This window comes from Lathamus discolor, chromosome 14 (assembly GCF_037157495.1).
Source record: "Lathamus discolor isolate bLatDis1 chromosome 14, bLatDis1.hap1, whole genome shotgun sequence".
NCBI lineage: Eukaryota > Metazoa > Chordata > Aves > Psittaciformes > Psittacidae > Lathamus > Lathamus discolor.
Window position 1 is genome coordinate 1,551,074 of NC_088897.1, and position 17,383 is coordinate 1,568,456.

Sequence of the window (17,383 nt, forward strand, 5' to 3'; positions counted from 1 at the left end):
CCCCCATCCCCCTCGGATCTCTGCCTCCTCCCTGCATCCTCCTTTAACTCGGTCAGGAGCGATCCGGAGGAAGGGGTTGGGGGGAAGAGGAGCCGAGCAAACCTGTGGCGGAGGGGCCGGCTGATGGAGAGGTGAGTGGGGGAGGCGGGGATAGCCCACAGCAAAGCGTGGGGAGCATCAGTTGCTCCCCCCGCTCCCGGGTAGGGGGCGACCGGCCCGTTGGCCACAGCCTGGGCTCCCCGGCCCCACCGTCCGGCTCAGGCGGGGCGGTCCCCAGCGGGGTGCAGCGCGGTCCGCGGATGGCGTTTGGGGTGAGGGGGGATCTGCGGGTGTTGATGCGCTTCCCCTCCAGCCATCCCTTGGTACCCCATCCCTCGGCGGGTATGGGTTTCCACGGGTGGCTTCCTGTGCTCTCCGCTCCCACCCCTTTTTACTGTTTGGTCCCCACGCTTTTGTAGAGAGGGGAATGCAAGTTGCCATGGAGCAGCATAACATCACTTTTTAATGCCCAAAAAAACCCTTTTAATTAATTTCTGGGCCTCTCGCCTTGTCCGTACTGTGGGTGATGTAATGAGTGCTCGGTATCTATGTGGTGTCCTGCTCCTGTGGAGTTAGGTAAGAGTGAAGATCCCAGAGCAGAGGGAACATCCACCATTTGTTTGAATAGATGGGTCTTAATGAGCCTGTCAAAATGGCACGAGACAGAGGAATCTGGCCCCAAAACACCTCCTGATGCCGCTGTTGGCAAGCAAAAGGCTCTCGAAGAAAGTCTGCCTGTCACCCAGATGCCTGCTAATAGCTTCAATGTATTCAGCCGAGCTTTGTTTTGTTTCTCATATAATTTCAATCACCAGATTTAAAACATGGTTTGCAGTGATTGCCTCCCGATTTCCCCACTTGAGCAGCAAAAGGAATGCATCCAGGAAGGCTGAGCTGCCATGCTTTGCTGGCGTCCCGAGTGCGAGCTGCTTCTCCTGTTACTCGCCAGCAGCTCAGACCTTTTCCATGCAGCAGCTGCATCCCCCTTAGTCCACACCGCGCTGTGTCGCGCTGTTTCATTGGGTGCCTTGCAAGCTTGTTCTCGGCTCTCGGTGGCTTTTGGAGTGTGTTGAAAGTCATCAGGATACAGACGGGCTCCATTGGGAAATGAAAGCAGGATGAGATCAGCTGAGGGAGCTGCTTGCTGAGGTCTGCCCGGGCTGTGGTTGCCTGTAACTCCACTGGAGCAGAGCTGCGCGATCCTGTCTCACTCAATGTGCTTGCTGGACTACAAGGGGATCTCTTCATTGCCTGGGAAATCCAATTTCCCCACTGTCCAGCTGTAAAATAGCTGCACAAGGCCGTGATTGGCAAAGGCTGGATCACCCAGGGGGCTTACATCACCGAAAGGACACTCTTGATTGCAGGCCAAAAGAACCATATACATAACTGCCTGTGATTAAGCTCCATATGATGCCTCAGAGCAAGTAAAAACCCCTCCTTCGTCTCGTTTGTAACAAGACCACCACTGCAGGGATACCATTTGGGTCATGCTGTGGCTTTTGGGGGATTTTTTGTTTTGTTTTGAGTTGAATTCTTCTTTGCTTCTGGCTGTCAACTTCCGTGGTCTGCACCAAGCCGCTGTCGCACCCTCGTGTGATGCCCCACGAGAGCCTGGTGCTGTAAGGGTGCTGGTAGCTGGGAAGACAAATTTTACCAGGTAAGAACTCCCAATGCCATTTTCTTAAACAAGGAATATTCCAGCTGGCTTCTTTTGGGGAGGAAAGGGGTCTTTGCATGCGTCCTTTCCCCACTGGCATGAATGTTTGTTTCTGGGAAGGGTTTGATAGGAGAAGCTTGATCTTTTCAGTTTTCAGAGTCTTTGTGGATAATTGACTGTTTCCCCAGGGTCTGCACTGTACCTGTGGATAAATTCCCTCTGCACTGTACCTGTGCATAAATCCCCTCTGCACTGTACCTGTGGATAAATTCCCTCTGCACTGTACCTGTGCATAAATCCCCTCTGCACTGTACCTGTGCATAAATCCCCTCTGCACTGTACCTGTGCATAAATCCCCTCTGCACTGTACCTGTGGATAAATTCCCTCTGCACTGTACCTGTGCATAAATCCCCTCTGCACTGTACCTGTGGATAAATTCCCTCTGCACTGTACCTGTGGATAAATCCCCTCTGCACTGTACCTGTGCATAAATCCCCTCTGCACTGTACCTGTAGATAAAACCCCTCTGCACTCTACCTGTAGATAAATGCTCTGCCCTGGCTCCAGAGAGGCAGTTTGCTTATTTCCAGGCAGAATCCCAGTTGGGCAGTGAGGGATGGGGAGGGTGGTGGAAGGCTCGTAGCATTATATATGGGAGGGCTCATCCTGCAGGAGCTGGCTTCTGGTCCTGTGCTCTTTGGTGATGCGTAGACCTCACCTGGTTCTCATGACACCTTCCCTTAACTTTTCAATGGGGCAGAATTGGGCCAGGCCTGATCCTGAAAACTGGTGGATTTAATCAGTGAACAAACCCACTGTGCAAGCATCTCCCCGCTAGTGAATCCCAGGGAGGAAGAGAAAAAATAACACTTGGAAAGAGAAAAAAATAGCACTTAAAGAGAACAAGAAAACACTTAAAGAGAAATACTTTGCCCAGGTGCTAATTTAACCAAAATCCCCATCATTTCCTCTGTCACCTGCGTGGGGAGCAGCACCGTACCTACTCTCTCCATACTCGCACTCTCCCTAACTTCAGTATCATGCAGTTTTTTATGATGTGCTTGAGGATTATGCTGATGCAGCTTATTCCTACCATATCATAATATATGGGTATATATGAATATAGGTGGATGTATAAACAACATTTTTGTGGCCACCTGGCTAGGCTGTCCTTCAGCAGACTAAATCCCAGTCCAGGCTTGGTACCTGCAAATGTCTGGTCCCATGCATCTCCCACAGCCTCCAGAAAACCTTTCCCTGTAAGTTACAAAGCAATGCAAGTCCTCTCATTTAATTTCTCTTTAAATGGCCTAATTTCTAAGCAAAATAATTGCTTGCAGAGAGGTGAGAGTACTCGGCATGTTTTACTTCCCAGAATTATTGCAAACTGAACAAAACACCCATCGAGAAGCTACTTGCATTAGAAATACCAGCAAACAGAATTTTAGTCTATTTGTGCCCATATTACTTTACTGATTCAGCATGAAATATGGCAGGCAATCTACTGAGCAATACAAAGTGAAACAGGCAGAGCCTTTTCGCAGTATGCTGGGAATGTTGAATGGGTTGGCGGTGTTTCTTTTCCAGGTGGCTTGCTAAGGTGAACTGAAACGGCTTTTTGAGTCCAAAATACTATGCCAGTTTTATTCAGTTTTACACACGCCACAGCTAAAGATACATTAGTTAGCTCAGCTGTTAACTGGGGAACTCGTAGGCATAGAAAAGCTTTGCAAGACCGGGTAGGCTTTGGCTGTATTTCTAACCTATGAGTGTTATAAGCAAGAAAGTAAATACTGGCTATTACGCATTAGTGCTTGGGCTGTCATAAGAAAAGGGCAATCGAAACAAATCGCTTTATAGGTCTGCTTTTAATTAAACTCAGTCTACTTCGCTAAAAGTATGAAACTGAAAATGTTTCTTCTCAGAATAAAGCCATTAAGCAAGTAATAATTAAAGCCACAGTGCAGATGTAGTCTGCTGAACCTGAAGTCCATGGGCAGGGCACAGAAAATGCAGAGAAATTCAGTGGATGGTTCTAAAAATGCCCTCTCATTCCTTGCACTTTACATCTGCTTGTGGAGACCGACTGGCCATAATTGTATATACGCTTTTGCAGTATGATGAAAAACCCCTTAAACATCTGCCCTGTGTGCTGTCATTAGCTCTGTTGGTAGCTGAAGCTTTCAGGCAACTCACACGTCTACATTATCAAGCCATTTAACCTGGATGGAGGTTTTGGGTCCATGCTCCTTGTTGCCCGTGGCCATACCCCGCTGTGTTGGCTGCAGTGGGTATCTGCTGGGGTGCAGGCATTGCAAAGTGGGGTGTTGAGGCAGGGGCACTGCTGTGTCTGTGTTCGACTCCCCAGCAGTGCACTGATACCCAGTGCATTGGGCAGACCCTGCTAGAGGTGCTGGCTGGGGGCTGAGCCGTTCATTTTCCTTACCCTCTTGTATTGCCATCCTTATCCTGGGGTTTATTGAAGTTCTTCCCCGTGGTGTCTGCAGAAGTGCTCTGGCTATTTATAAATGCAGCAAGGGCCAAAATGTGCCTCAAGCACCTGGGAATGAAGCTCCCCCAGGCAGCTTAAGCCCAGGATCAGCCTGGGCCATGGTTAAAAAATGACGACTGTGGTTTCCAACTGCCCCACTGCGTTCTCACATGCTCAGCTCTCAGAGAGAAACGTGTGTACTTTATACCTGACCTGACGTCTGCACCTCTTCCTTTCTGCTGCGCAGCATTCCAAGGCAGCCATGCAGCATCAGTTGCTCAGCGATGTGATGTCTTTTCTTCTTTCTAATTCCAAGTTTCCTGGAGAAGGTGGGGAAAAAAGAAAGCACAAAAGCACCTGAAAGCTCCTATGGCTTTGCAGTCCTCGCACCACCAAGTCTCTTGCTCATGAAGTGCCTCTGTGGCACTACATCCATCAGACTTGTCACTCGGATCTGGTTTTCTGCATTCCGGGAGCCTTTTTTCCTGGTTGCATCCTGGAATGCTGAAAATGGTCTCAGGCTTTTAAAATTCTTTCCTCCAGAGATCACCACAGGGAACTTTACTGCTAGTATTCCAACAGGGTATGTACAGCAGAGAGATCTCCTTCTTTTTGCCAGTCATTGTCTGAAACAAGGGCTATTTTCTTAGGTTTATACCAATAAATGAAAGCTGTATACAGTGTGATAAGGACAAGTGCACACGTGGATGTGGAGGGTCAGGGCTGAAAGTAATCCCAGCATCCAGTTTTAGTCTCTACCTGCATCACCACCAGCACATCTCCCTTGTGTGTGTGTGCACTGTGCATTAAGGTCTCATGTTTGCAGACCATACATCCTTGTAAAAGGTATTCAATTCATCTGGATGGATTAATATCCTGAAAATGTCGTGTGGCTTCTGATAGCCAGCCCTGCCCCCAGAAAGTGAGAGCACTCCTGTTTTCCAGAAGTAAAACTCTTCCAGAGGAATCTTTAGTGCTCACTTGTACTCACAGCCCAATGACTTTGCATTAAGGTCTGAGGAATTTTGGTTTCCGAAAATGGTCCAGTGTGTTTACTGCTCTGTGCAGGCTGCCGGGGTGGGCTAGGAGCAGGGAAGCCCTTGTCTTTCTCTTCCTCCAATAGATCTGTTTCTACATAGCCCAAATGTGCCTTTCCATGTGTTTGGGGGAATTTGGATGTATCAGTATCAATAGCTGGAAAACTTCCTCAAAGGTTTTCCTCCCTGGGAGCATCTGGTTTAGAGCTTTCTTTCAAGGCTCCCTATGCACCAGCCCTTATTTTTCTCAATCCCAAGGCACCCTTCCAGGACCCACTTACATTGGTTTTGTAGCTACAGCAAAAGCCACAGCGCTGCCTGAGCATACTTTCATTCCTGTTTCTCTTTACACACCAGAATTGAGACTGATTAAACAAAGACCTCTGCATTTTATTGCAGCAGCTTAAATCTCCTGTTTCTGTAACGGGGCCGTTCTGCAAACGGTGACTCCAGCCATCATCAGCTGATTTGAGCAGCATGGGAGGCATCGCTGGCCAAGCTGCCTCTTCTGCCTCCAAATGGTCTGGTTCGCACTGGAGATGGTCAGGATGGACGGGTGCTCCTGCTGGCCCATTGTGTCTAGTTTAGGAGTCCAGGTATTGCCCACTGTCACGCCCTGGGCCTTGGCTGACCATGCTATGGAGGTAACAGCCATTCCCCATCACATCTTGGATGCATAAACACATGTAGCGGGATGGTGTTCAGATGCTTAGGAACAGGGCAAATGAATACATTGAAGACTGATATGGACTCCTATGGGTAGGAGATTGCAGTTCCTCCCAGTACACCTCACTGTCCCTCTCATGGGTGTTGGGTATGCAGATGTGACTAAGCTCCTGGCCCTGGTGACCTGCTCATGTTGGTCTTGGGGAAGCTCCTGTTCCTGGGGGAGTTGCTTCCAGTACTGCTGATGACTGCACTGAGGCAGTGTGGGACTTCCACCTTGAATATTTAGGGGGTTGGTTTGGGGGTCTGGAGGTTCCTTTATTTCCTTCTACCGAAAAGAGCTCAGGAACAGCCTGTTGATCTTCTGAAGGCTTTTGTGGAACCTGTGTTTCTGATGACAACTGAGTGCTTAACAGTGTTTGAATAGGCCAAGTTGTAAGGGCAGATTAGATGATGCTGGTTGTGTGATAGCCAGACAAAGGCTTTTCAGCCTGCAGGCAGCTGAGGATGTGGTAAATCTAAGTGTGTAAAGTGGGTGAATGGTGTGGAGAATGAGAACAGGGAACGGTTGTTTGCTGTCTGCTCCAGATCAAGAGTTAGAGAATGTCAGCTGGAAGTGGGAGGAGGTGTTTCAAGTGAAGAGAAAGTGGATCATCGCACACTGCGCATTTAAACCGTGGAACTCCTGGCTACAGGACAAACAAAAAGTAAATGTGATCATAAAAAGAACTGGGAAAATTTGTGGAAGTCCTGAAACTGAATATAGACCTGTTATCACCATTCCTAAGCATGGACACACAGCTTCTGCTGGTACTTGGAGATACGTTGAGTTGTGCCTCAGTCAGTGTCCTGGGTTCAGCAGTAGCAGCCACTTTTCTCCTTCTCAGTAGCTGGCGCAGTGCTGTGGTTTTGACTTTCGGCCTGGGAGCAGCGCTGATAACACCGATGGTTTTAGTTCCTGCTCAGTAATGTTTGGTCTGACCAAGGACTTTGTGAGCCTCATGCTCTGCCAGGGAGGAGGGGAAGGCGGGGGGAAGCAGAGACAGGACACCTGACCCCAACTGACCAAAGAGGTATCCATACCACAGCACGGCATGGCCAGTATAGAAACTGGGGGCAGTTACCCGGAAGGGTGGGATCACTGCTCGGTTGGGCTGGGTATCGGCCGGCGGGTGGTGAGCGGTTGTATTCTCTTCCCTTGTTATTTCCTTTATCATTATTATGACTGGTGGCAGCAGCAGTGGTTTGTGTGATACCTCAGTTACTGGCCTGCTCTTATCTCAACCCGTGGGAGTTGCACTCTTTCAATTCTCCTCCCCATCCCTCTGGGGAGGAAGAGCGGGCAGAGTGAGCAAGCATCTGCGTGGCTGCCTGAGTTTACACCACGACAGTCAGTGTGAGCGTTTCATGTCCTCTTTAGTACCTTTCCTTAGGAAGACGTGAATTCAGCTTGACAAACACCGCCCCAGGTGAGCTTCATCCAGGATTTGGGTGAGCGTAGAGGATGCATGACCTCTTGACAGCCCTTATTATCCTTTGCTGGAATTTGTGTAGTGCGCCATATGTGATGGACCAGATAGGAGGGAATAGAAGAGGGAAAGCAGCTGATGTGCTACAGCAATAAACTAGCTGACCTGCTGGGGATTTTTCCTCCCTTTTTGTTCTTCTGCACTGTTGCTTAAATACATTAGCAGAGTCTGAGATGGAGAACAAATAGCTTTCCCCTTCCCCACCTCCTGGGTTGCATCACATGTTGTGAAGCAGCAGCCTTTGTGTCCAGGATCCTCCAGTGTGCTCATGTTTGGGCACAGGCCCCCATCCGCAGGCAGCTGGCGCAGGGGATAAAGCCTTTGGAAGGAGCACAGCTGGGGTGTTCCCTTGTTGTCCTTGGCTACTGTGAAATCCCCTGGAGCTATTGGCAACCTGCATAACTTGCAGCAGCTTTCCTAATAGCTCTGGTGATGTTCCAGTGAAGTCTCCAAGATAACAGGCAGATTTTGTCCAGAGCAGCAGGGTCAGCTGGACATGGATGCGGGGAGTCACTGCAAACAGAAGCTGCATCCCAGCTTGGGACACAATCCAGCATGCTGCATGTTCCCTGCTTTCCCACTTTCATGGGAATATCACTGAAAGGTTTTTTCTCCAAACTTCTGAAAACTTCATCTTCTCTGCACTGACTTAGCCACATCGTGCCCTTGTCACTGCTTCCGTAGCGAGATGCTTCCCTGGCCCTCTCTCTCTCCTCAGGTGTTTTCAGAGCAGCCTTCTGAATTAAGCTGTGCAGGTGTTGGAACAGGGTCCCTGAGCTGTCCCCTCCTGGGGGAAAGAAGCGGCCAGGGCAGGGAACCAGCAGCACGTGGCCCTGAGCCCGTCCCTTGCTCTCTCAGGGAGTTGTGTGGTGGTTGTGTTAGGAAAGGGATTAGCACTGGAGCCTTCTTCTTCCAGCAGCTGGATTCTTCGTGCTGGGAATCCAGACTAGGGGCTAGATTTACTTTGGATGTAATCATGCATTTAATGGCAAAGCTGCCGAGAGCTGTCAGGTGGTTCTCTACTTTTGTGGGGTTTTTTTCTTTATTGTATTTCTCATGAATCTGAATAGATTCATATTTGCAGGAAATACTTCCAAAGTAATTTTATCAAGCAACGTCATCATTTGTGTTTCTCCAGGGGAGGAAAATTTGCTTTCTGTGTATCAGTTTCCAGGGGGAGGAGGGAAATGTTTTCAATACCTTAAATGCTGAAGTGTTAGATTTCCACACTGTATCCTTTTTCCAGTGAAATTCAAGGGTGATGGTTCCTGCTGCAGTCAGTGAGAGGTGGGCACCTGCCTTCATGGACAAACCAGATGGATTTGGGGTCTGAGACTGCAAGGGGGACTGCTCTGAGCACCATAACCATGTATTAGCTGATCTTAACAAAAGAGATTCAAGACATTGTCTGAGGTTAGAAATGCTTTAGATTCAAAACTGAAAATGTAAAAGAATTTTCCCATATATTTATCTCTCTATTTTTACAGATACTTCCTATAAAGATAAATTCCTCTTCTAGTGCCTTATGATAAGTTGTTCCTATCAATGTACTCAGTCTTTACTTAGGTAGCATGGTTTAGTGTGAGGTGTCCCTGCCCGTGGCAGGGGGGTTGGAGCTGGATGATCTTGAGGTCCTTTCCAACCCAAACTATTCTATGATTCTATAATAGCACTTGTCCCATATGCCAGGACATGTGGCTGGATGCTGCCCAGAGATAAAGACCACAGCAACTCCATTCCGCTCCAACAGATCTTACTGCAAAATAACTTCAGGTGTTACAGATGTATCTTCAGACACAGAGAATGAAAACCTCAGATAATTTAGCTCAGGGTGAAATTCAGATTTTTCCCAGTGATTTGCAGTCAGTTTTCTGCTATCTAAATACGGAAACGCTTTGGGATTGCTGAAAAAAATAAATGCTGAGGCTGTATCAGTTCTGCTGTGGTGCATTGTGGTGCTTCCTGTCCATAAACTAGCATGTCTCAATGATGCTTAGCAGTCAGGGTGGGAAAAGCTTTCTCAAATTGCTTTATACTTTACTTTTTAAAGCAATAAACGTGGCGCAGGAAGCATGGGTGGGACTGCGGAGTTCAAGCTGATTGTATTCCTTCCAAGTCAGCGTTGACTTCCCCACTGCAGCCTCCTCTCGTGCCGCAGCAAAGGCTTTTGCCACGGCACTTGTGGAGCTTTCCTCGCACCAAGGCAGTGGGAAGCATTGACCCCTCTCCCCAGGCACCGGCGGCAGCGGGTTCTGCCTTCTTGCCCTGCCTCGCCGCTCCTCGTGCTTGGCTGACAAGGTCTGAGCAGGGCAGAGACCCCCTGGGACCTGCTCATCCTGACCTCGCTATGGACGCGGCCAAGACGGGGACGGCGGCCGCGGAGCTCCGCTGGGTGAGATGGGCCTGAGGAAGGCTCCGGCCGCAGGCCCCGGGGCCGCGGTGTCCTCCGCACGCAGCGCGCCCAGGAGCCGCCGGACAGCGGCTCCTCCCGCTCCAACCGGTCCCGAGCGGAGCATCCTCGCTGCTGCCCCGCTGCCGCTGTGCCGCCTGCCGGGCTGCTCCCGGCAGCTTGGCCTGTGTCTGCGGGCTGATGTGCTTCACGGCGCGCCACTGCCGCCTCCATCAGTCTCTGGGCAGCTCGTATTAACAATTCTTGTTGGTGTTTAATACTTGCTCCCTGGAAGGGCAATAATCCCCTTTCCTTCCACAGGGCTCCATGAACATGTACCACACCAAAGGCATAGAATCATAGAATAGTTCGGGTTGGAAAGGACCTCAAGATCATCCAGTTCCAACCCCCTGCCATGGGCAGGGACACCTCACACTAAACCATCCCACACAAGGCTTCATCCAACCTGGCCTTGAACACCGCCAGGGATGGAGCACTCACAACACCCCTGGGCAACCCATTCCAGTGCCTCACCACCCTAACAGGAAAGAATTCCCTCCTCGAATTTCCTCCAGGATCAACCAACACCTTTTCTGGGCATGTTTTGAATTAGTCCAAATAGTCGCTTTCTTTCCTTCACTCAGTTCTAATGCTCTCAGTCGAGGCCATCAGTTCTGCCTTTGGAGCTGAAGTAGTGCAAGGTAAAGAATTTGCTTCTGCAACACAATTCTCAGTAGGCACCGCATATCCTGTGCATCGAATTCCATCCTCCACAAAACTGCTGCCATCCGCGTGTAATTCCCAATGAGGATCATCCAGCGGTCTATCCTTTGTCTTCACAACTGGAATAGACCTGATCGATGGTCACCAAACAGCCACGTTCTAATCGTCCTTCTTCCTGCGCGGAGTTCAAAAAGACCGCAGCGTTAATCGGGTTAGTTGTTTTCAAAATGACATCTTCTTCTGTCACAGTCACTTGGTATTTCACCTGCTAGGGGATAGTCAGTGACCCCCCTTTTGCTCTAAACCAGTAATTACCACGTGTGGTACATGCGCTGTTATTGTCCTTCCCAAAGCTGATTTTTGAGCTTCTTGGTTTAGCATCACTGTAGCAGCAACCGCTCGGAGACAAGGAGGCCACCCGCTGCTTACAGTGCCACGGTGCCTAGTTGGTTGGAGAAGTACCCAGCCAAATTCTCCAGCTTCCTGTTTTCGGAGCCAGCCCCACGGGTGCAAGCTGCTCTCTTTCATGAACAAGTAACTGCAAATCTTTGGTGAGGTCTGCACGTCCCGATGCTGGAGCAGCCATTAAAGCCTGTTGTCAGTTCAGAGAGGCCTTTTGCTGTTCTGGGCCGCACGCAAAACCTTTTGGGCTCCAGATGGCTGCTTTGCCATCAGACAGTAAGTAATACATTATCCAGAGGCGACACCATCCGGCCATTCCCAGAAATGCTTGTAATTCACGGCCATTCCTAGGTTCGGGAATGCTGCAGATCGCCTCTTTACGGTCTGTTCCCAGTTGTCGCTGTCCGTTTGAAATCTCAAAGCCCAGATACGTTACAGTTTAGCTTGCTGTCTGAGCCTTGTGTCTCGATGCTTTGCATCCATTTAGTCCAAGAAAGTTTAACCCTAACCCCAACCCCAACCCCAACCCAACCCAAGTGTTGTCACCTTGATACAGGTCGGTCCCCCTCCTGCAGCAATCAAGATGTCATCCACGTACTGTAGAAGCAGATGTCCCAAGTTTAGGTTTTGTACCACTTCACTTCCACCGTTCCAGCTCTTTCGCCAACTGGTTACCGAAGATGGCCGGGCTGTTCCTGAATCCTGGTGGCAATGTTGTCCATGGTAACTGCGGGTTTCGTCCTGTTTGCGGATTCTCCCACTCAAAAGCAAATAGTTTCCAGCTTTCCTCCTCCGCAGTATACAAAAGCAAGCATCCTTTAAATCAAGCACTGTAAAGCACTGATGGTCCTCTCTCAGTGCGGTGGAAAGTGCGTATGGATTTGCAGCTACAGGGTGTATGTCTTCAACTATTTGATTTACAGCCCATAAATCCTGAACTAATCTATATTCACCTGAAGGTTTTCTTACTGGTAAGACTGGAGTATTCTATTCTGACCCACACTCTTCTATAATCCCAAACTTTAAGAATTTACCAATCAATTTCCTGATTCCTGGTCTAACCTCTGGCTTGATTGGATATCGCCTGATTCTCACTGGTTTTCCCTGTTCTTTCAACTCTCTTTTCACAGGTTGGGCTATGTTTGACTGACCAGGTGTGTCTGTATTTGCCCAGGGGTATAACAGCCTGATCTACTTCCTGGGGTATTTGTTCCTTCACTTTCTCCCGTCTCATCAGTATTTCCCCTGCCTTGGATTCTGGTGTTTTTAAAAGAATCTCTCCTTTTTCAAACCCTCTTCGCACCTTTAATTTGGACAATGAATATCGCCCCAACAAAGGTATTGCAGTCTGGCACATAGACAAATCAGTGTGTAATTACCTTATTCCCAAACTTCAAGTCTAGGCTTGGCCTATTTTCTTGCTTCCCACTCGCTCCAATTTACCGGCCATTTCATTTCCAGATTTCCCTTTGCAGGTGTTCCCAACAGAATACGTTGCACCCGTATCTACTAAAAATTCAACCTTATCATCGCCCAGCTTAATTATAACCAGAGGCTCAGCTGGGCTCCCCTCTGGGCCTCTTCAGGTGTCTGGGGTCATCATCTTTGCAGCCTCTTGCCGACTTGTCTGTAGTTTAGGGCAGTCATTTTTCCAATGTCCCTTTTCCCTGCAATATCCATCCCTAGGGGTGCATTAGGATCCTGGTTACCAAAGTTTCTAAAACCTCCTGTTCCCCTGGCTCGCTGTCTTCCCTTTCCTTCGTTCCCTGCTAAAAGAGCTGTTACTCTGCTCTCTCTACCTTCTTCTTTTTTTTCTTTGCTCTTCCTCCTTTTCTTGATCACCATAGAAGGCCACCAAAGTGGTCAGGCAGGCTTTCCCCTTAGCGAAGCCATGCTGGCTGTCACCAGGCACCTTGTTGTTTTTCATGTGCCTTAGCATGCCTTCCAGGAGAATGTGCTCCAAGACTTTGCCAGGCACAGAGGTGAGACTGACTGGTCTGTAATTCCCTGGGTCTTCCATTTTCCCCTTCTTGAAAGTGAGGGTTATATTTCCCTTTTTCCAGTCGTCGGGAACTTCACCTGTCACGATTTTTCAAATATGATGGCCAGTGGCTTAGCAACTTCATTCGCCAGCTCCTTCAGGACCCGCGGATGGATTTCATCAGGTCCCATGGACTTGTGTACATTCAGGTTCTTAAGATGGTCTCGAACCAGATCCTCTCCTACAGTGGGCCTAGGATCATCATTCTCACAGTCCCTGCGTCTGCCTTCCAAGACTTGGGTGGTGTGGGCAGAGCCTTTGCCAGTGAGGACCGAGGCAAAGAAGTCATTCTGAACCTCAGCCTTCTCCAGACCCACGGTAGCCTGCTCTCCCGACAGCTTCCGGAGAGGGCCTGCGTTGTCCCTGGTCTGTCTTTTATTCGCTACATACCTATAGAATCCCTTCCTGTTATCCTTAACATCCCTAGCCAAGTTTAATTCTAACTGGGCCTTAGCTTTCCTGATCTGGTCCCTAGCATCCTGGACAACATCCCTGCATTATTCCCAGGCCGCCTGTCCTCACTTCCATCTTTTCTAAGGTTTTTATATCATACATAAGGATTTTTTATAACCACTGAGCTGCAGTCCCGGGGGTCCCTCTTTTGGCAGCCTGGCCGCAGTCCCATCTGCTGCACTGCAGTGAGGAGCAGCCCTGTGGCTGCCAGAGCCCCCACTGCCCTGTGCAGGGCCTGGGCAGCCAGGGGCTCTGTGCCTCCCTCTCTCACCCCTGCCCTGGCAGCGGGCCTCAGTGGCACCTTGCTCAGTGGCACCTCCCGTCTGGTCCTGTCCTTCCCTGGGGTCACCCTGCTGAGTGGAGAAGGGTGCAGCCAAACCGGCAGAGCCGGGGCCGTGCTGCCCGGAGTGTACTGGGCAGCAGCAGGTCTGACGGAGCTCTCTGCACAGGGCTGGCCGCACCGACACGCTGCAGGAGATCTGTGAGGGTGAGTAGGGGCAGTGCTGTGTGTGCCGGGGCTGGTGGGGCAGGGGACAGAACCTGGGCAGCGTGCTGCCGTACCCTGTCCTGCTCCAGGGAACATCTCAGGGGCATTTGTTGTATTCCTGAGCAGCAGCTTCCAGGTGATCCATTTGTCCCACCTGACCAGGGGAAGGGATGGCTGGGGCTGGCATGGTCTGGAAGGCATGGCTGCAGGTCTCTGCACATCAGCAGGTTTCCGCTCTGCTCTCTTTCCTTCTGTTGCAGACCAACAGCTTTTGGCAGAAGACGACAAACTCCAGGTCTTGTCCCTGGCAGTTCAGACCATGCACATCCCGAGCTGTACAATGGGGTGGCCAAGATGGGGATGGTGCTTGCGGGTGCTGTTCAGCTGGCTCTGGAAAGCCAGGCAGCAGCAAAGCTCTGCTTAAGAAAATGGCTAGTAGAAAGTGTTGCCTAAATGCTTTCTTAGGTCCCCAGTAGGACAGATGCATTAAAGCATTGTCACTGTCCCCTGTTCCTCCAAACAAAGTCAAACTGAACAAGCGCAAGCAGGGAGATCCTTACCAACACTGAAACACTCCATCCTCAATACCATCACGAGTCCAGTTCTCAGCCCCTGGCAAGGCAGTCCTCCCAGCAGGAGCTGAGAAGCTGCTTTCTGCTTCTCAGCAGAGGCTGCCAAGGGCTGCAGCAGCAAACATACCCTAGTAGAATGATAACACATCCAGAAGGGGTCTGGGAAGCAGGAGTGTCATGGTGTGACATGACCCAGTCCCTCATCTCTGGCATCTGCAACAAGGACAGAGACACCACAGCAATACTTCCTTGTTAGTAACCCAGGAGCAATGGCCGAGACGCTTGTGTTAAATGAACATGGCCCAAGCCTTTATTCACACAACCAATTTAACATTTCCTTGTTTCTCAAGTTCCGCAATAGCCAGTTCTTTCAAGATTTGTATTCTTGAGTCAGTGGCTTTCGTATTCATCTTGTTCATCTCTGAAACACTCAGTGCTCCTCTGTAACAGAAAAGCAAATTATTTAGCAATACAGGGTATCAAACATCAGCTCTGGCAGAAAAAGGCTGAAAAGAGCATCCTATTTCCTGAACTACTTTTGCAAGTACTCTGTAAATCTCAGCTTGTTCACATTTTCTGTCCTACATCAAACTGAGAAGCTAATCCAACCCCTGGGTTAAGACACAATTCCTGAGTTTAAATTTCCTTCATTTTAACATCACCCTGCAAGAAACCCGCAGCGCACGTGCCAGAGAGGACACAGGCTCGGAAGGTGGGAGGGGTTGTTGCGGGGAGGGCAGGGCTTGGGGCCACGGTTTAGCATCAGGGCTTTGCTTTCCCAGTCTGGATGCAGATTCTGAAAGCTAAAAGGCTTTGGCAGTACAACTGTGTCAGCAAAACCTTCCTGAATAGACCCAGTTTTGGCCTTCTGTACGCTGAAACCGAAAGGGAAATAACTGAAGAACCTGACACGCAGTTTTGAAAACGATCAAATTATTCAAGTCATTTTCACACAAATTCATTTAGGGGGGTTTGTGCGGTGACCTCACACTCTGGAGCATGTACCTCACCAGGAAGTGCACAGGGGACTAAAATCAATTCTGAAGTTATAATATAGCCACGAGGGGTTAACTAAGCTGCTTTTGTTTCATCTGAAAGGGCTGAATTTCTTTACAGCTTATGAAATTCTTACTAATGGCTTTAAGTCTTATCTGTTCTTGTTTACAACAAAGTGGTTGAATAACTCCCTGTGCAAATTGTTCAAGTCTGCTAGTTCAACAGTACTTCTGACAGTTCTTGGTACAGTCAGAAGTATCTCCTCAGTCAATGGTTTGAATTGTGATTCTAAACATAGGGAAATAGAAGATACTTGTTTCTTCAGAAATCAGACTTTAGCTGCTTTTTAAGAAGCCCCCAAAATGGGTCTAAGGGAAGATTCTTCAGCAAAAGGAAGGAGAAAAGGATGATACTCCCTCCAAACCATCACTGTTCCTGCAGACTCAACAAAAAATCATGTATTTTGAGATCTGATGTGGATTTGTTAAAATTTGGTCTGTCAATGACTAGCTGGTTGTTTGGGGGGTTTGTTGTTTGTTCCTTTTTAAAGAATTAGGGAAATTCAGTTCTATAGGTAGGGATGAGCTACCTCTGTAGTAACTGCTATTTCTGTAGTTAAGACTGGTACACCCTTTCTTCCAGACCATAAACACAACAGTAACTACTTCAATCCCATCAAAAGCAAGGAAAACTCCCAGAGACATGGGAACTGTATGTGGAATGTAACTAAAGCATCAGGGTTTTATATTAAAGTCTAAATTCTTCACGTAAAAGCAGTAGTTCCTAGTGCTTGAGAGTGAAAATGTTCAGTGAATTTACTGAACATCATAGGCTGTATGTTTCATAAATAACAGAGAAACTGTATGGAGGTCTCAGCCTGTTCCTCCTTACTGTGAGATTTGCCCCTCTGGTACTCAGGGTTAATACAGCTTTTATTTGTCAGCTGAAGTTATTTACAGTATCTGCCTTTTCCAGAAGTAAAACAGTTGAATTCATTACTCCCTGATTCTAGATGGTAACTTGGTATGTTTAAATAGTACAGAACTATAAGAGTTCAATATTAGAGATGGAGGTCTTTAGAGAGTGATACTATCATAAAGCTTACCTCCTGGGGCTGGGGGTGTGGGGAGATTGGTCAAGGTGGGGGGAAAAAACAACAGGAAGATTATTCCTTCAGCACTTACCTTCAGTTGATGCAGTGCTTGTAGGTCTCGCATAAGATGGCTAAAACCAAACAAGATAATATCAGGATTGTTGGAATTTTGTTTCGAGATTATTTTTTACAATTTAATTTCTGCAGAAGTAATTACATTTTACCACTGGATAAACAAGGATCTTGTAGCCACTGAAGTCAGCAGTAAAATCTTAGGCATTAAAGAAACCCTGCCTTCAAATAAAAGGTAAGCTTAAACCGGATACAGAAGGATTTATATGCAAGTCAGATGAGCCTCTTCAGCTTTCCCCTCTGCATTCCAGTATGGATCTAGCTGAAAGCCCTGCACATGCAGCAAAGGAAAAAGATGGCTTTCCTATTCTAAAGCAGCCTTCAGAGGCTGACAGCTCTGATGAGCTGAAGGTAGCTGTATCTAACTCCCCATAGCCAGAAATACAGCATGGATGAAAAAATACCAGTCCCTTTGAAACATTTTGCCATTCTTTCTGCCTTTCAGAGAGCATCTTCAAAACATAATGATGACATAGGGACTGACATCAATTAAACTGGCCTCAATAGCTGCAGGATATAGCTACATTTTGCACTGGTTTATGACGTCTGCATGTGTGCTTGAGCATTAAATAAAAGACAGACATTGAGAGATTTTATCAACATAAGAGAAGATATTTACAAACAGATAGTGAATGAAGTTATGAGATACTGGACAGCTTTCCTGCCAGCCAA

At 48.4% G+C, this 17,383-nt stretch overlaps 1 protein-coding gene and 1 long non-coding RNA gene across 2 annotated transcripts in view; one reads left to right on the plus strand and one right to left on the minus strand.

Annotated features, from left to right (window-relative positions):
* The window catches only part of LOC136021788 (uncharacterized), an 18,178-nt gene continuing 795 nt past the window's right edge, over positions 1–17,383 (plus strand). Inside the window, exons 1-3 of the long non-coding RNA XR_010615886.1 lie at positions 1–131; positions 1,618–1,699; positions 16,787–16,886. This is a non-coding gene — a long non-coding RNA (uncharacterized LOC136021788). The remainder of the gene's footprint in view (positions 132–1,617; positions 1,700–16,786; positions 16,887–17,383) is intronic.
* Positions 14,773–17,383, minus strand: part of SKA2 (spindle and kinetochore associated complex subunit 2) — a 14,026-nt gene continuing 11,415 nt past the window's right edge. The window contains exons 5-6 of the mRNA XM_065694359.1: positions 16,671–16,710; positions 14,773–14,931 (exon numbers count right to left, since the gene is read on the minus strand). Of these exons, the coding sequence (XP_065550431.1) occupies positions 14,921–14,931; positions 16,671–16,710 (51 nt within the window). The 3' untranslated portion in view covers positions 14,773–14,920. The remainder of the gene's footprint in view (positions 14,932–16,670; positions 16,711–17,383) is intronic.